The sequence below is a fragment of the Gymnoscopelus braueri genome, assembly GCF_963280865.1.
Source record: "Gymnoscopelus braueri genome assembly, chromosome: 15".
Lineage (NCBI taxonomy): Eukaryota > Metazoa > Chordata > Actinopteri > Myctophiformes > Myctophidae > Gymnoscopelus > Gymnoscopelus braueri.
Genome location: NC_137620.1, coordinates 9148905 through 9168435, shown reverse-complemented (window position 1 = coordinate 9168435; position 19531 = coordinate 9148905). Strand labels below are relative to the sequence as shown.

General features: G+C 40.6%; 2 protein-coding genes across 2 annotated transcripts in view; one reads left to right on the top strand and one right to left on the bottom strand.

Annotated features, from left to right (window-relative positions):
- Nucleotides 1-430: 430 nt before the first annotated feature.
- On the top strand, nt 431-13818 carry hacd4 (3-hydroxyacyl-CoA dehydratase 4). Its single transcript, XM_080451215.1, has 7 exons — nt 431-569; nt 2045-2151; nt 3064-3191; nt 3620-3732; nt 6369-6475; nt 11197-11328; nt 12858-13818. The coding sequence occupies exons 1-7, from the start codon at nt 565-567 to the stop codon at nt 12938-12940; spliced, it is 675 nt and encodes a 224-aa protein (XP_080307341.1). The 5' UTR covers nt 431-564; the 3' UTR covers nt 12941-13818.
- A 612-nt stretch (nt 13819-14430) lies between these two features.
- focad (focadhesin) overlaps nt 14431-19531 on the bottom strand; it is a 110195-nt gene continuing 105094 nt past the window's right edge. The window contains exons 41-44 of the mRNA XM_080451202.1: nt 18549-18643; nt 16631-16888; nt 15567-15642; nt 14431-15142 (exon numbers count right to left, since the gene is read on the bottom strand). Coding sequence (XP_080307328.1) covers nt 15069-15142; nt 15567-15642; nt 16631-16888; nt 18549-18643 — 503 coding nt within the window. The 3' untranslated portion in view covers nt 14431-15068. The remainder of the gene's footprint in view (nt 15143-15566; nt 15643-16630; nt 16889-18548; nt 18644-19531) is intronic.

Below are 19531 nucleotides of genomic sequence, written 5' to 3'. Positions count from 1 at the left end.
TGTGGGGACCCCCCTGGGGTCCGACACACATGTTGAGAACCCCTGCCCTAAACGACAGTGGAGGAGTCAGCATGGATCTCCACCTCCACCTCTCTCCTCTCCTCTCTCCACCCCAGGACAGGACAGACACGCCTCTCCTTCCTTGGATGGCTGCGTGTCAGCTCTCTGCACCGTTCCCGTCCGTCCAGACAAGCCACAGCTTCACCAAGAAACTGTCTTAAAAAGAGCTTCAAAAAACCCGTAAACCTACATTGCTGTGGGGTTAAAACAAAGTCAAACATTTAGTTTTAGTTTTGCTTTCAATCGTCAGATGTTGGTGAATGGAGGAGGAGATGTGGAGGACGATCTTCTTTCTTCAAGTTAACAACACAACGTTGTTTTGATCGATCGTCAGATGTTGGTGAATGAGAAGAGATGTGGCGGTTATAACACTTTAATAACACAATGCTGTGATCAAGGAGAGGAAAAAGGTTATAACAGTTTAATAACACGATGCTGTGATCAGGGAGAGGAAAACACCGCTTTTTTTGCAGCGTTTTGTCCTGATTTCGCTCTGAAATAAAAATGAGGTAAGAATTTTACTTTAAGAATGTTGTTGTTGCCTTAGGGGACACATTTTAAATGTACCTTGATAGCAGTGGTGGAAAAAGTACTCGCATGTTTTACTTTAAGTGAAAGTATCAATACTGCATACTCCATTACAAGTAATTTGTAAACGTCCGGAATTCAAAAATACAAAAGTATCGGCATCAGAATATACTTAAAGTACCAAAAGTAAAAGTACTCATTATGCAGAATGTCCCATTTCCAGTTTTCTTATGTATAAAAAATATTTTGAAAATAGCCGATCTACAAGCTCACAATGCATAGCATGCCCGGCATTGTGAGCTTGTAGATCGGCTATTTTCAAATGGCCGAAATGTATATAGGGCTGAAGTGGTTAATGTATGTTTTGTATGTTTTTATCTGTCATCTATAACAACAACACCACAGGCTGTAACTACAATGTAAAGTAGTGTAACATTCCCAGATGCCTTAGGAAAGGAATGTTCAGGGTGTGGTGCTGTTCCTTCCAATGAATAGAATAGTTTGGGCTTTACTGTAACAATGTAAGGTGATGATGATGATGATGATGATGAGGAGGAGGAGGAGGAGGGGTTCCTCATGAAACAGGGGAGCTATTTCTATGGAAGCTTTAAGGGAGAAGGAGAGGTCCTTTACTGTCAATGAATGCACTTACAAGCTGACGTCTGTCTGTCTGTCTGTCTGTCTGTCTGTCTGTCTGTCTAGGCTACTGTAGGTACAGAGATAACAGTGCAACTCTGACCAAAATAGACATTCTTGTGCATTCTCCACTTGTATTTAACTGTAATAATAACGGTGAACATTATATCAAACCATTTAGCTGGGGGCTCCCTCCCTGGATCCCCCTCAAGGACCCCTGGGGCCTGGGGGTCCCCGGACCCCTACATAGAGAACCACTACTAAAAGTATAGCAAAGGCTATTTTTGCTATTTTTGAATTGTAATCCTGAGAAGTTACATTTTTATTCAATTTCAAATGCATTTAGTTATACTTTAGTTAACTTTATGAACTTAAATGCAAATACATTGGACATAAAAAAGACAATACATTTGTAATACTAGTCATTAAGCTACTAATATAGACTGAAGTAATTAAAGCAGGTCATGTTTGCATGTTTGGAATTGTAACAGCTGAAATCAATAATATATCAGTATTCCGATATTAACCTGCGGGCCGCATTAAGTGAAGGTGGGGGCCCCATGTGGCCCCCGGGCCGCCAGTTTCCCATGTATGGTCTACACACTACAGGCTCAGCATATAGGACTGTCACAATTATTACATCATCGCCTTATCGCAATTATTTTGCATAATCGTTTCCATGTTGAGAAAGGTTCATACATTTTGAAACATTTTCAAAAATAGTGGAAAATAGCCGATCTACAAGCTCACAACGTGTCGCACAGGCTCAGCATCATTTATGTGTTTGTGTTCACATACTGTACATGTTGTTTGTGTACAGGCTGAGCATCAGGTCTGTGTATGTGTTCACATACAACCTGTTCCAGTTCTGTGGACACACATGGCTGCTGGCAAACATGACCGCCAGGATTCTCTCCTTTGGTCGAGGTGAGACATTATTATTATTATTATTATTATTATTATCATCATTATTATTATAATACCATTATGAACATAAACCTGATGGTTGCACACTTCCAAAGATACATCCATTGAATTAAAAAGGTGCAGTAAGTGATTTTCTTATTGTTAAAGTAAGTGTTATAGCTCTATATTCTGATAGTAATCTTTGCTATAGAGTGTTTGCTTAGTTAACTGTCACGATGATGACGATGACACTGCCTCTGCCCCTGCCCTGAGTACCCTTCTCCTGTCATTTATGCCCTTTCCTGGAGGGAAATCACCCCTGAGTGATTCTCTTCTTTTCAGTACACGATCCCTTCAAAGCAGCATCATTTGATTGATTGATTGATTGATTGATTGATTGAATACTTCATTAGCCAGAATTGTAAACACATGGTACTGTAAGACATTAAAGGGATAGTTCACCCCCAAAATGACTTTTTTTCCCTATCGATTAGTCACTCCATGGAGACTTGAATTCATGGATATCTTTTAGTTTTTGTCACATTCCTAAGCCAATAATTTGATGACCGGCAGCGGTTCCGGTGGGAGACACAAAGAGTCTCCTTTGTGTCTCCTACCGGAACCGCTGCCTACTGGTCCACTGGTCATCACATTATTGGCTTAGGAATGCGAAGAAAAAAAAAGAAAATCCATACATTCAAGTCTCCATGGGGTGACTAATCGATAGGAAGAAAAAGTTCTTTTTTTGGGTGAACTATCCCTTTAAGTCTATGACCTTGCAGTGTAGTGTTGTAGTGATCCTGGTTCATTCATATTATTGTTGTTTTTCCGCCTCAAGATGCGTTAGCAGACACCTTCTACACCGTAGGACCAGCATCATGACGTTGTAGTGCAGTCACAGTGATCCTGGTTCATATTATTGTTGTTTTCCAGGTGCGTTAGCAGACACCTTCTACGCCGTAGGGGTGGTGATGACTCTCTGCCAGCTGCTGTCTGTGCTGGAGCTGTTCCACATCGCTGATGAGATCGAACAGAGCAGGCTTCTACCTCGCCTGGTCCAAGTGTGTATATTATACCCTCTCCTTAGACTAGAGCCAGTCTTTACTATCTCTTTCCATGCCATCCGCGGTCAAATACATATAATTTTGACATGACATGAAGAAAAGTTCGTTAACCACTGATATTATAGCAACATCATTGTTTTTCCAAAAAAACTGTTAGGATTTAGAAGAGACTTGTAGAATCCCCCAGAAGCAAATATTTGAGTTACAAATCTTCGCTTTAAAAAAAAAAAATATATATATGAAAAGATTTTCGCGAATTTTCATTTTTTTTCAAAAATAGCTACAATCTACAAGCTCGTAGCACGGCACTCGGTGCCGTGCTACGAGCACGAGCATTTATAGCTAAAAATCTAAAATGACACAGCATGCATTCCCGGATTGAATGGATTAATGGCTTTAACCCAGTTTGTGTTTTCTACCTCCAGGTGGTGGAGAGGAACCTGTTGCTCTTCTTGGTGATCATCAGCCTAGAAGACCTGCAGAGCAGTCCAGTTGTAACTGTCCAGTTCATGCTGTGGACTATCCTAGATCTGTTAAGGTGTGTTATATACGCTTTACTGCAGGGGTCTTCAACAGGGGGTCCGGGACCCCTAGGGGCTCCTCAGAGATACTGCTGGGGGGCCACCAAACCTTTGTGTGACGGGGACTTTTATTTTTGTATTTTTACATATAACCACTTGAACCCTCGCATCCCTATTCGAGGGGGAACATTAGCCGAAGAGCTTGTAGATCGAGGTTTGATGTACAGGGAAAAATAAGAGCAGACCAAGTACCAAGCCAAAGGTCAAGTTTACAAAGTATTGAGGGTTTAAGCGGTTAAAGACGGGGTGCCGTGATTTTCAGTGATCCCCCCCCCCTAAAACATGATCATCAGGTATTATGGTTATAAAAAGTGTACATAAATTGTTAAAATTATGTTTTTATGTGGACACGCCTCCAGTTCATTAAGTATACCTGGTTCTCACCTTGGCACCTCCTCCACCACCTTAGCACCACCCACCTGTCCTAGTCCCTCCGCCTCCTCATGCCCACACCTGTTGTGTTAGGATAATGAGGGGGAGGGTATGTTTTTACTATGTCACTAAAGCGCTGTTTCTCTATTGGCACGTTTGACCCTCAAGGTTTCAGCCTCCAGGTAGAAACTCAAAATAGTCAGAGAAGACCTAAAACACCATAAAAACACCAGCAGGGGGCTTAATGAAGTTCTATCAACCTCATAGACACATGAAAAACAGAAAAAGTGCAAAACTATGGCACCACCCCTTTAAATGTATGAAAACACACCTTTTAACATGAATCCAATATGTAGTGGGGGGGGGGGGGGGTCCCTGCTTCATCTCTCTCTCAGCTAAGGGGTCCTTGACCTGAAAAACGTTGAAGAAGACCCCTGCTTTGCTGTGATCCTTTCTATCCATTGGTCAACACTTAGTGATGTGAACATAACGGTGGAGACAGTGTTTCAAATGGGACAGTGGGCCTATCATCATGGACCACACGGCCCATGGAAAAAACACAATGCTTCACCCGTGGGCAGATTGAAGCATGGATATTTATCATGCTCAGTGGTGGACAGTAACAGAATAAATGTACTTGAGTACTTTACTTGAGTACAGATTCTGAGGATCTGTACTTTACTTGAGTATTAGATTTTTTTGATACTTAGTACTCTTACTTGAGTACATTTCCAAGACAAATATTTTACTTTTACTCGAGTACATTTCTAGGAAGGCTGTAAAGTACTGAGTACTTTTAAGCCCACTCCACATCCACACCAATGATTCGCCATGCAACTCCTTGCAACATGCAACCACTTGCAACCGTTATCCCCAATGGCAGTTGCAAGGAGTTGCATTGGTGCGGTTGACCTTAAAACGGTTTTGTTGCAAGGAGTTGCGACTAGTTGCATTGGTGCGGTTTTGCCTTTAGGTTGGCAATTTCTTTTTCTTCCCTAAAATGCAATTGGCCTAACTTCTGCTCTCACACTAGCCGTGTTTCCTCTCTGTTACAGTACATCTTGTATAGGTGTATAGGAGTAAAAGTATTTAGTTTTGGTTCCTCAGTCATTTCTGTGTTTTTATAGGTGTTTCTGCAGGCTTTATGTAAGATAGTGGTTCTACAAGCAAGCACATCAGTGCATGCAGTGCAGGTGGTTTCAGAGAGTTACAGTACTTCTCTGAAACAAGAGTTACAAGGTCCTATAAATTCACTGTGAAAACATTACAGCAATTTGTTGATATAAAAATTAAGAAATTTACTTTTACTTTTACTTAATGTATTTTTCAAAGCATGTGCTTTTGAATACTTAAGTATATTTAAAAGCAATGACCTTTTTACTCTTACTTGAGTAACATTTTGACTGAGCTACTTTGACTTGTAGTGGAGTAAATTTGACCAAGGGTGTTGCATTGACCAGCACCTTGGTCAAGTCACCTTTTGGTCCTTTCTCAAACCGGGAAAGCATCTGTGTAATTTTACATTTCAACATTAACTATTCCAAAATAGCAGATATACAAGCTCACTTTGTGCCGCGCTGCGAGCTCGTATATCTGCTATTTTAGTGTTTGAAAAATGTTGAATAATTTTTAATTACGGAAAAGATTGAGAACTGCTGGTTTAGAAGGCATTTGTAGAATCGGCCTCAGGTCTTAACCCATTAAGACCTGGAACGCATCTGTGTCACTTTTTGATTTGAGCTAAAAAGCATTATTTTACACCTTTGGCTATTCAAAAATAACAGATATACAAGCTCATAGCGCGGCACCGAGTGCCGCGCTATGAGCTTGTAGATCTGCTATTTTTGAGAAATCGTGAAAATGTGTACAAATCTTTGAATATATATTTTTTTAAGTGAACATTTGTAACTCAAATCTTTGCTTCTGGGGGTCCCTGGAACAACATATTTTGAGATGGGGGTCCGTGGCCAAATACATATAAATGTTGGGGTCCTTGACATGAAAAAGTTTGAGAACCACTGACTTAGTAACATACGTTTTTTTCAAAAAACAGTTAGGATTTAGAAGACATTTTGTAGAATCGGCCTCAGGTTTGAATGGGTAAATGGGTTAATGTAAGGATGTTTGTTTAAAAGGAGGACAGTGTGTTGTTATAGTAAAGATTTCTTTCCAAAGTATTGTAAACTCAAGTAATGTGTGGATATCTTGCCCTTGTGTTCAGGTATCCTCACCAACTCCTCAGTGTGATGGGAATGCCCTCCTTCGACCTGCTGTGGGCTCGCTACACTCTGTGGATCCCTCTCTACGCCGTCTCCGTCATCACAGAAGGTGACAGAAACACGTTATGATGAACTGCGTTCACGTTTTCACGCTTCCGTTAGTTTATTTTTTACATTTGAGGCATTTAGCCAACACTCAGAGCAACTGAGAAGTTCAAGTGACTATAGGCTCTATGCACAGCAGCCATATTATCACTTCCTTCTCAGGTGTTACCAATGATACTAATGAAGGCTCTGTTCCATTTAGTGTAGCACAGTGGACCCCCATAACTCTGAGAGTGTACAAATGGAACCAAATGGACCCTTACGGGTCCATTTGGTTCCATTTGTACACTCTCAAGAGTTACACACCCGTAAGAGGCCATTTGGAACCCCCTTAAGGAACAATGAGGGTCCCTGAACCCCAAGTTTAGACCCACTGGTGTTGCAGAGTGTTTCCAGTGAGCCAACGTGCACAACATCAGCACCCTGACTCTGTTTGACCAGAATGGACAGAGCCTTCATTAGTATCATTGGCAACACCTGTGAATTTCTTCACAATATGGCTGCTGTGCATAGAGCCTATTGTGCTTTCTCGGCTGCAAATGTTACAATCAGTGGTTCTTAACCCATTTAGGGCGGGAACCCCTATTTGTAACCATACATTTCAAGACGGGAACCCCTTTTGGGGTTGTTGTTGCTATGTACAGTGTATAGCAACATACATTTGTTGTAAATTTTGAATAAATATTTCTTCAGAAAACTAAGGTCAGGATTTAGAAGGCGTTTTTAGAATCGGCCTCAGGTCTAAATGGGTTAAACATATCCATGTCAAGCACATAAACATGTAAATGTATTTGGCCACTCACAACCCCATTTGTAAAGCTGTTGTGACAGGGACCCCATAAGAGAAGATTTGCCAATTGTTTTAGAAAATAGCCAATAGCCATTTTGCTAGCGACCCCCTGGAAACCCCTCAAGGACCCCAGGGGGTCCCTGGACGCCACTTTGAGAACCATTGCATTACAGGATAGCAATAGCGATAGTGATGCTTCACATGAACGTGAGGTGTGAGTTTAACCAATTCAATCCGTGAACGCATCTGTGTCATTTTAAGATTTCTTTGGCTATTCAAAAATAGCAGATCTACAAGCTCATAGTGAGCTTGTAGATCTGCTATTTTTTGAAAAATCTTGCAAAGTTGTGCAAATCTTTGAATATATATATATACATTGTAACTCAAATCTGATGATACTAATGAAGGCTCTGGGGGTCCCTGGAACAAAATATTTTGAGATGGGGGGGGGGGGGGGGGTGTCCGCGGACAAATACATATAATTTTGGGGGTCCTTGACATGAAAAGTTTTTGAGAACCACTGATATTATTGCAACATAAGTTTAAAAAAAAAATGACACACAGATGCGTTCCCGGTCTTAATGGGTTAAAAACAGAAGGTCTTTTTGAGGTTGTGTGGAATGATTTACTGTAGGGAAACACATAGCTTCCATTCCTTATCATAAATCACATATTAAAGCAATAATTTGACCCCATAATTCATAAATAATTAACAACAGCAAAACAAAACAGCAAAATGAAGTTACTAAACTCAAAAACACACACATTTTCACTCAAACTGTGTAACACACTTCTAGGATAAATGGGCTCGTACACAAGGAGCGCCCGCCCAGGCGTGTGTGCCATTCGTGCATGAGACTGTTTATCTTAGGAAGAGTAAGGTTTCAGTGAAAAATGCGTGTGTTTTGGAAGTACTGAGGGTATGACTGGATAGGACACACTTATATTATACTGTGAGAGCTGTGTTGGAGTTAACTGTGATTCAGTGTTGCTGTTGTTAATCCCGGAGCCCTATTTTCTTCAAATTAATCAAGTATTCTCTTGATTCACCATAAAGGAATGTGACACAAACAAACAAACAAAAAAGTCTCCATGAATTGAAGGCTTCACAGGGTGAATAACTGATAGGAAAAGTCATTTTGCGGAAAGAAGTATTCAAGGGTTCCCAAACTTTTCAGGCCATGACCCCCCCAAAATAATCATATTTGAACTGGGGACCCCCCACCCCAACAAGCACTTGGAATTGTAGGCATTACATTTAGTTCGACTCGGTTGCACAGATACCATTGTGAAAATAGCCGGACTACAAGCTCTCAACGCCTGGTAGTGCGAGGCGTTGTGAGCTTGTAATTCGGCTATTTTCACAATGTTTGCCTCTTTCTTATGTAGTGTCTAACAATGTGGTATTAAAAAAGGTCTTAAAAGTCATTAAATTGCCACTTTAGAAATGTGCAGATACCCTGTATACACTTGTTATTTGTTTGCTTACTGTTGAGTGAGAACACAATGTTGCACATTAAGCAAATCATCTGGGGACTCCCCCAACATAATTTGGGGACCCCTCAGTTTGGGAACCACTGCCTTAACCTACAAATGACCCTGAAACCTCCCATCATGAAGGAACAGTGTGTAAAGCAGCATGGTACTAGATGTTTTCCTACCACCTAACGTCTGCCCAGCGTTGACACTGTGAAACATGACTCGACATGAATGTGATGTAATCGTGTTTGTACAAGAATGTGGGCATACAGGAAATGACTCGGCAGAACAGACACGATATTACTGACACGTCAGGAAGCATGAGAGGAAGCTGATATTGACCTGTGAAACGGAAACGTGTGTTCATTTTATGGCAAACGCTGTATTACAGTTAAAACTCGCATATCATTTGATCATAGTCACATGACGGCCTCATGCATTTGAGTTCCAGTGGTGCATATACAGCTTGAACTTTAACCACTTAAAGGTGCTATAGTCAACATTTTCATGAAAACGGACGCTAAAATAAAGAAAAAAACATTTTAAAGTTTTTCTCTTCAATATGTTATTCTTCAATAATATCCACAAAGATCGTAAAATAATCTTCTAACAATCATTTTAAAGCCCTATTGAAAATAATGATGTGCCCAAAGTAAGTGGTTTAAAGGAGTAGTTCACCCAAAAAATTACTTATTGTCTCCGCCAGGCCAAAAGGCACGGACAGGGTGTTTTGCACCCTGTCCGTCCGTCCGCGTGTCCGCATGTCCATCGCTGTGAACAGCTAATCTACGGCACCGTTGGCTGGACCGCAGCCAAACTGAGCACACACACACACACACACTCCTTGGATGCCAGAGCAGAACCTCTGCACCAAATATTTCACATGGGCCTGTCATAGCGCCACACAGCAGGCCGATCTTTGCAAAACAATGTTTTTGACAGCGCTCCTACAGATCTTGTCCAAACATCACGCAAATCGGTGCACAGTATCTCTATACTCATTAGTCATTACACAAAACGGGTCTTTCAGATATTTCATATTCCATCCTGATTGGCTAAGATTGGCCTCCAAAGTTTGCAGGATTGGTCAGTCTTGAACAAAATGCCTCAAATCATGAAAAACAGTGTGCGATTTCCGTGCAATATTGCACGCACATTCCTACTAGGACGAGAAAGACAGCCACTTGAACATTTTCAAATCATCATTTTTCACATCTGCCTTTTATAGCGCCACCAGGAGGCTGACTTATGTAAAACACATTTTTGGATATTACTCCTTCAGATTTTATCCACATTTTATGCAAATCGGTAGACATGATCTCTATAGTCATGTGATCAAGACAAATTTGTTTAATTTTTCATATTCCATCCTGATTGGCTAAGATTGACATCTAAAGTTTGCAGGAGTGGCCCGTTTTGAACAAAATGATGCAAATCATGAACGCAGTGTCCGATTGTGGTCTTAACTTTGCACGCACATTTGCACTACGTTGAGGAACAAATGCCACCCTTTTAAGATTGCCCTCTTATACTGCCACCAGGAGGCAGATTTTGGCAAAACATTTTTTATATTATATTATTTTTATATTACTCCTACAAATGTTGTCCAAACATCATGCAAATCGGTACACATTATCTCTATAGTCAAGTGATCAAGATGGCTCCGTCCGATTTTTCATATTCCATCCTGATTGCCACATCCCCAACATTGCTGGCCCACAATAACCTACCTGACCTGGCGGAGACCTGTGCTCCGAGGAGCACTTTTTCTAGTTTTCTATCAATTACACACCCCATGAAGTTTTTTTTTTTTTTGTCGCATTCCTAAGCCAAATTATTCTGACTACTGCATAAGAGACTACTGAGTCTCCTACTGACCGATGACCCGGTCATCAAATTATTGGCTCAGGAATGCGACAAAAAAATAAAATATCCATGAATTCAAGGCTTCATGAGGTGCGTAATTGATAGAAAATACTTTTTTTTGGGGGGGGGGGGGGGGGGGGGGTGAACTACTCCTTTTAACCCATTCAATCCAGGAACGCATCTGTGTCATTTTAGTCATATTTTACACCTTGGGCTGTTATAGCAGATCTACAAGCTGGTAATGTGGCACCAAGTACCGCACTACCAGCTTGTAGATCTACTATTTTTGAAAAATCCTGAACATTTTGTGCAAATCTTTGAATACATATATTTTTTTGGAAACAACATATTTTGACGGGTAAAACATCCAAAATATGTTGTTCCAGGGGGACCCCCCCCCCTCCCCTCCCAGAAGCAAAGATCCTTAAAAAAAAAATACATATTCAAATGTTTGCACAATAATAATTCCCGGTTTGAATGGCTTAAGACAACGTTAGTAATGCAGTAGATCTTTTGTCACATCATCATCATCATGTCACATTATAACTGCTGTGTTGATGTTTCTGTCTCTGATGATGTGGCGTCTGTAGGAATTACGGTGTACCAGGCCTTGCCCTACCTGGAGCCCTCCAGCAGCACATACACCCAGCTGACCCTCCATGTCCCTCCACGCTTCCCCCTCCACCTGGTCTTGAAGATCTACCTGCCCATCCTCGCTGTTGGTAAGACAACCCGTGTTCCTCCCTATAGGCCTACTGTAGGTCACAATTATTACATCATCGTCTAATCGCAATTATTTGAGATAATCGCAATTATTTTTTGCGTAATCGTTGCAATCGTTTCCATGTTGAAAAACGTTCACACATTTTCAAATATAAAATAAGCAGAAATAGCAGATCTACAAGGCACGCTTTCAGCTACTTCTTAAGTATTAAACATGTCAATAATGTCTTTGAATATTTCCGTTATTTGTCATATCTGCCCCGTGCAATTTTTGATTACGAAGCCTAAAAGGCTTCATGTGTTCCAATGTTCAATGGCCAAAGACACAATAAACACATTCGGTGCCAGAACTTTATAACAACAGATTATGTTCGGTGCCAGAAATCTCACCGTTAAGCTGCGCGGCGCCGTTTAAGCTGTAGACTCCAAGATGAGAAATCCATGTGAAAAAAAAGCATGCGTTCATTTTGCACGATGGTCCTCCTGGCTAACGCCCTGGAACGATAACATCTCTCACGCGAGTAACAATGGCGGAGCGACCGTGCATACAAAATGAGTCGTTTTCCCCAGCGTAAAAAGTTTCGGAGTTATAGCGGTTTTAGAGAAGGAGATAGAACGGAAGCAGATGGGGAGCCATGTTTTTTGACACGGTGATCCATCTGTCCTTTCCTTCTCAGAATCACCACGGGTGATTCCAGAGCTGCTCCAGCCCCTCCCGTGTGGAAAAAAACGGAAAAAAACGAAAAGACTGAAAACACGGTTCAGACCGTGTTCGGCACCAAAGCGCTACTCAGTGAAAACACGGTTCAGACCGTGTTTGGCACCCGATGTGTTAAAACGTTAATCGCAATTATTTTAGTTTTATTATTATTATTATTATGTATTATTAATCGTCAATACATTTGTAATCGTGACAGCCCTAGTCCTCCCTCCTGGCCTACTGATAAGCAGCTCTCATGTACACACACACACACATACGCACACGCGTCTTCTCAGGGGCTTGTGTCACAGTGTGGCAGCTAGTTAAGGAGCGCATACAGAGATGTTTTTGTCTCTTCTCAGGGGCTTGTGTCACAGTGTGGCAGCTAGTTAAGGAGCGCATACAAGAGATGTTTTTGTGTCTTCTCAGGGGCTTGTGTCACAGTGTGGCAGCTAGTTAAGGAGCGCATACAGAGATGTTTTTGTCTCTTCTCAGGGGCTTGTGTCACAGTGTGGCAGCTAGTTAAGGAGTGCATACCGAGATGTTTTTGTGTCTTCTCAGGGGCTTGTGTCACAGTGTGGCAGCTAGTTAAGGAGCGCATACAAGAGATGTTTTTGTGTCTTCTCAGGGGCTTGTGTCACAGTGTGGCAGCTAGTTAAGGAGCGCATACAAGAGATGTTTTTGTGTCTTCTCAGGGGCTTGTGTCACAGTGTGGCAGCTAGTTAAGGAGCGCATACAAGAGATGTTTTTGTGTCTTCTCAGGGGCTTGTGTCACAGTGTGGCAGCTAGTTAAGGAGTGCATACAGAGATGTTTTTGTGTCTTCTCAGGGGCTTGTGTCACAGTGTATCAGCTGTGGCAGGAACGCAGACAGCAGTTGGACAAGTGGAATAAGAAGCAGAAAAGGAAGTGACATCATGGACATCAGCTCAACAACTGACTGGAATCTTAAAGATAAATACAACAGGTGCAACTTGTCAACAGTGTTAAACACACAAAGGGTTATTTTACCCCCACAATTACTTTTTTTTAATCTAAAACACTCAACCTATGAAACCGTGAATTTATGGAGAATTTGTTTGTTTGTATGCGAGCCGAGGGGGTTTAACACTAGCGGAGTTCACATGCACATGCTTGCCCAGGTGCGCTCCTTACTGTTTATCCCGGAAGTGTTTTAAATACAAACGTTTGAGAGAAAATGTGTTCCGTTAGTAATGAGAGTCTACATTTCGTTTTCGTTCTGCACTGTAATTGTGTTATTTGTACTTCTTTTGTTTCATGCATCCTAATGTCATTGTATAAATGTGTTTCCTTTGCTTGATGTTCTATGTAAAGCACATTGAATTGCCTTGTTGAAATGTACTAAACACATACAATTGCCTTGCCTTGCATTGCCTTACCCCTGGTATAGACAGTTATTAAAACTGTAGTTAGTTGTGACAGTATGTTGAAGAATTTATAATGTAAATTATTTTTGGAGTTTGACATTCGGCTCAAGACACAAATACTAAAAAGTATTCAAAATACAGATACAATGCTTTTTAATTAAAGAAAATACTTTTTAAATACTACAATGAATCAGAGCATCAATATTCATGTTTAATAGTATTTCAGTCTTCCTTTTTTTGTGCAGAGTCCAAGTTTCTAATTACTTAAGTTTATCTGATTACCTTTTGTATGACATGTAAAATGGTTGGATTAAACTCTGTCCTCAAGGAGGAAATTATAAGTACATTATCAGCACTACGTTCTGTTGGACTGGAAGAAAATAAATACAATTTGTCAACAATGCACGTGATTAACGTCAATCTTTACATATCAATTATTTGGCATTATGACTTTTGGGACTCGAAACAAAAAGTTCACGACTTGTTTGGGACTCGAAACGTGTAAGACTTGGACTTGACTTGGGACTTGCCTGTGTTGACTGTGTAGTATGTTAGTGTGTGGTTTCTGATGCAACCTTGGGACTTCTAGCTATTAGAGATTAGCCCTGTATTCAACACATGTCCTGTATTTTAACAAAACATGAGTGTACTCTTCTAAAAAGCCATTCCAATGTGCACATTAGCTTATCAATACGCCCAGAAAAATTGTTCCTGATAGCTCCATTTTGAACTCAAACGCTTTAATTGGACTTTTAACAATATACAGTACAGTGAGTTATACCCTAACATTGTCAAAGAAAATTCTGGTACATTCTGTAACTTTTATGGAATGCCAAAACATAAGCAAATAAAAAAATCAAGAAAAATGGTCGAGGCTTGTGTAAACACTGTGACTGATCCAAAAGCTTGCAGCTTGTAGATCTGTTATTTTGGAGGGAGAATAAAAATCATCTCAACAGTCCTCCACAAAAAGACATCACACCCCCCCCCCCAACTTTAACCACTATAACCCCATCAGCATCTGAATTCTCGTTAACACTTTAGCAGAAAATAGCAGATCTAGCAGATCTGCTATTTTCAGAGAAGATATTTAATGTAGAGCAAAAAAACTAAAAGAAAAGACACTAGTTTAGAGCCCTATACTGGGGGTTTAAGTGGTTAAAGGAATAGTTCACCCAAAAAATTACTTACTTTCTATCAATTACACACCCCATGAAGCCTTGAATTCATGGAGACTTTTTTGTTTTTGACACATTCCTCGGCCAATAATTTGATGACTGGGTGTATTTCCAGTAAGAGACTCCTTTGAGTCTCCTACCGGATACTGCTGAAAATGTAATTATTGGCTCATATCAGGAATGCGACAAAAACTAAAAAAATCTCAATTCAAAGCTTCATGGGTGGTGTAATTGATAGAACATAAGTAATTGTTTTGGGTGAACTACTCCTTTTAAGATGTTCAATTTTCTCTGCTGGGGTTTTAGTGGTGAAGATGTTAAATTGTTTCCGCAATCGGCAACAGAATTAGGCAACAAAGAAATCAAGGTGGCTGGACTGAGCGCGTGCGGCTGAGTGGTGGCATCGTGTGGTGATGATGATGAGGAAACGTGTCTGTGCCAGGAGGACGTTGAAACAGGAAGTTTCATCATCAGGCTACCAGCCGTAAGCTCTGGTCCAAACCGCCTTCTTCTGGAACTCTGCACACGACTTGAGGGACAGCAGGGCGGCTGCAAGGACACACGCACCACACACATTTTAATTTCTTTATTTGAGTCCACATTTATAGTAGAAAAAAGAGGGGAGGGGGAGTCCCGCACATTGTCTTCACTTACAACATTTTAACGGTAAAGATTCAACGTTTCGGTCACTCGGACCTTCATCAGGCATCTATTAAAGTTATCAGATGTTTCCTTGGTCAAACCTGTGAACTGGGACTATAATTATGCACAGAACTGATATGGCTGCCATGAAAAGGGACTTATTGTGCTGGCTTTCAATGGCAATGATGCATCGTAAGTTCAGGTTTCACAGCAACTACATTTACCCCCATAAAGAATGTGTGGTGGTTGTGTAAGTACAGTGAATGGAAGGCTATTAAACAATATTGTATAATATTATGTGTAAAAACAGTTCAGCAGTGTTGCCTCTCACCTCTGACTGTGGTGATGGATGCAGCTGACCAACAGTCCTCTGGGCTTTCTATCAGACTGAAGAGCCAGTCTATGAACTGAAACACACACACACACACACACACACAGACGCACACACACACCCATGAATGGTACACACCAAAAAATGTAGATCTGCTATTTTCGCTATATTTGAAAGTGTTTGCCAGGTTTAAAGTGGTTACGTGTGTCTGTCTTTTTTTTTATTTTTTATACTGAACCAATTCAAAGTATCACCAAGAGTTTGTGTCAATCTTGTGACATATCAACCTCAGTGGATCCATTGGAAAACAGGTTACTTCCTGGAAAGTAACAGTTTTGGACATAAAAGGTTTCCACCGGACAGTAGTCTCGTGAACCAGACTGTTGTCTCCCAACAGTTCAAATGCTTCCGTCATACAGTCTGGAGCAACAGAAGCTCTGACAATGATCAGAGGATAAAGCGAATATGACGTCTCCTCCTCCCGCTTCCGTTTCGTCTTTACAGTCGCACAAATTTGTTCTAATAGAAATCAAAATAATCAAAGCATATATAGCTTGCTGCTTATTAGAAATGGAAATTCAAAAATAAAATGTAAAGATATTTTCGTGAACGGAAATGACTAACAGATGACAGCTTCCGTTCTCGGATTTCAGGAGGTGTAGTTCCAGACTCTATATAACATTCAGGAGGTGTAGTTCCAGACTCTATATAGCATTCAGGAGGTGTCGTTCCAGCCTCTATATAACATTCAGGAGGTGTCGTTCCAGCCTCTATATAACATTCAGGAGGTGTAGTTCCAGACTCTATATAACAATTGTGGAGGTGTAGTTCCAGACTCTATATAACATTCAGGAGGTGTAGTTCCAGACTCTATATAACATTCAGGAGGTGTAGTTCCAGACTATATAGCATTCAGGAGGTGTAGTTCCAGACTCTATATAGCATTCAGGAGGTGCAGTTCCAGACTCTATATAACATTCAGGAGGTGTAGTTCCAGACTCTATATAACATTCGGAGATTATGGAATAGTTGTAAAAGTTGTGAGAGATATAAATCAGACCAACCTTGTTGAGCTGGCTGCTCCAGGGCTCTTTAGAGAGCAGCTGTGGCAGGCTGTGAGACAGAGCCAGCAGACAGAGGGACAGGGAGGACTCGGTGAGCGCCTCCTCTCCGTACAGGAGGTGAGGCAGAGAGGGGGGCTCTGAGGGGGAGCCATCCTGCCAGGGGAACCAGCAGGCTCTCACCCCCAGGAGGAGAGGCATGGAGTGGTCTCCCCATGCGGCCACCGCCCCGGCAAACACCTGGAGCAGGAAGTCTGTGGCCTGCGTGTGTGGATGGAGGGTTGTATGGGTACATGAAATCAACACTTAACACTAACTAATCACATCCTTTTTAACAAGTTAAATGTACCCTGGTGTGGTTTAACCCATTAAGACCTGAAGCTCACGTAGAGAGTCTACATGTCTTCTAAATCCCTACAGTTTTCAAAATGATATGTATTTGGCTGCGGACCCCCCCAAATATTTGGTTCCAGGGATCCCCAGAAGCAAAGATTTGAGTTACAAATTAATGTAATTTTTTTCAAAAATAGCAGATCTATTATAAGCTCGTAGCGCGGCACTCGGTGCTGTGCTATGAGCTTATATCTGCTATTTTTGAATAGCCAAAGTGTAAAATAATGCTTTTTGTAGCTCAAATCTAAACATGACACAGATGCGTTCCCGGTCTTAATGGGTTAAAAAAAACTTCCCTGATCAATAAATCTAAATGCCAAGTACGTACAGGAAAGGTGTGACATGCCCAGCGTTCCACAGAACATCCCAGGGAAGACCGGTCATTCATTCCAATACTGGGAGGTCAGGTTTGCAGAGAGGTCAAACTCTCACCCACGCGTTAAAAAAACAGAGTCAACTGTTTTTTACTGGAAACGCCACTGCTTTTGGGACATTATGTCGTATCTATTGTAATGCATAACAATGGTAATTGCAAAAAAAAATGATTCTAAGACTCTGGAAATCAGATGTTGTGCCTCACTTTAAGACTTGGTTATCTGAACTTACCTGTATATTACATATGGAGAAAATTCGATATGACATGATGGACAATTCTAACAAGTTTTACGACATATGGCAGCCACTTCTAGATCACCTTGCTTAAATATCACACTGAACCTATTTGATAGTTGTATGCCTTCCACTTTCCACATACGCTTCATCTAGCAGTGTAAACTTATTGTAATGACCATCATTGTTTTGAAATTATGCCCTGTTTCTTTCTTTTTTTTGTTTTTTATTTTTGTCTTCGCTCTTTTTTCTTTCTCAGTTTTTTCCTTTACGTCTGTCTTTTTTGTATTATGAAAATGTTTTACTTATACTGAAATGTTTTACTTAAGTAAAAGTATCAATACTGCAATGGAGAAGTACTCTGTTACAAGTAAAAGTCCGGAATTAAAAATGTACTTGAGTAAAAGTACAAAAGTATTGGTATCAAAATGTACTTTAGCAAAAGTAAAAGTACTGAAATGTTTGAAAATAGTAGATCTACAAGCTCACAACACGTTGTGAGCTTGTAGATCGTCTATTTTCAAATAGCCTGGGTATAAAATAGGACTAAAGTGGTTCATGTGTGTTTTATAACGTAATCATTTGTATCTGCAAAGTAACAAGTAACTAAAGTTTTCAAATAATTGTAGTGGAGTAAAAGTACAATATTTGCCTTTGAGATGTAGTGGAGTAGAAGTAAAAGTATAGACAATTGAAAATACTCCAGTAAAGTAAAAGTACCTCAAAATTGTACTTAAGTACTTGAGTAAATATACTTAGTTACTTTACACCACTGCGTATTTATATGATATCCTATAAATAAATAAACAAATAAATGAGTTATTTCTTTAACTCTTTTATTTACATCCTTTTGTTTTATAGCAAACATAAGTGCTACAGTACAGTATATAAATACAGTTTATTCTTATGTAATCCATACCTGTTTGGTGTTGCACTTAACGGTGGCGGCACCATAGACTATGTTCCTGATGTGGCCCATCAGCTCCAGTAACCACTCCATGCGTTTAGAGACCCCTGCAGGTACAGAGTAGAACAGCAGCTCACATGTCTAATAATCACATACAGTACAGTTACTTTCTGTAATCACACTGAGGCCCTGTCCACACACATAAACAGGTATTTTGAAACCTCTTATCTACCATATTCTAACTTTTTGTGTTTTTTCGTAAATTAACGCCCTTCTTGATCGTACTACAGCGTCACACAAAAGCATCAAAAGTAGCAGAACCACAAGCTCGAAACGTGGCGTGAAGCGGCGCGCTTCGAGCTTGTAGATCTGCTACTTTTGCCATTTTTGAATTTGAATCCTGAAAAGTAACAGTTTTGGACAACCTCCTGACAGCAACGAAAGCCTTTTCTGTACGTTTAGGCCTTTCATCCACATGTGATCACCTTTTTTTGCCCACTGAAAACTGACCTTTTCTAAAACTCCAGCTAGGGTGAAGATATTTAAAAAGGCTATTTTTGCGTTGACGTGTGGACAAGGTAAATACGAGTCTTTGACTGCCACATCATAGAGGAAGAGTTTATTTTTTCTTGTGACGTTATCGACTTTGTTTACAATCGCTTACATGCAACCTTGTGTACGCACACAATCTCAATGTTTGTACAATTGGTCTATATACTGTTATCAAGGGTGGTCATTAGTCAGTCCATTCCCATCTGCTTAATTTGATTCAATAAGACTAGTTAATACATAATCAAATAAAATGATATTCCTAATAGAGTTGTTCTTTGCCCGTAACCTTCTCAGAGTGTCTCGTGACCCGCTTTAGGCCCCCCGACCCTATCCACGAGTTTCCAGTGTCCCACGAATTATGGGCACCACTTCCGGTTGTTACACATTTGAGTGATCCGTGTCAGTCAACAATAATGTGGGAACAAAAGTAGTCAACCTGACAT

Coding starts and splice junctions, on each gene's coding strand:
- hacd4 (XM_080451215.1), top strand. Junction 3,192..3,619: donor TTCTACCTCGCCTGGTCCAA/GTGTGTATATTA, acceptor TTCTACCTCCAG/GTGGTGGAGAGGAACCTGTT. Junction 6,476..11,196: donor CGTCTCCGTCATCACAGAAG/GTGACAGAAACA, acceptor TGGCGTCTGTAG/GAATTACGGTGTACCAGGCC.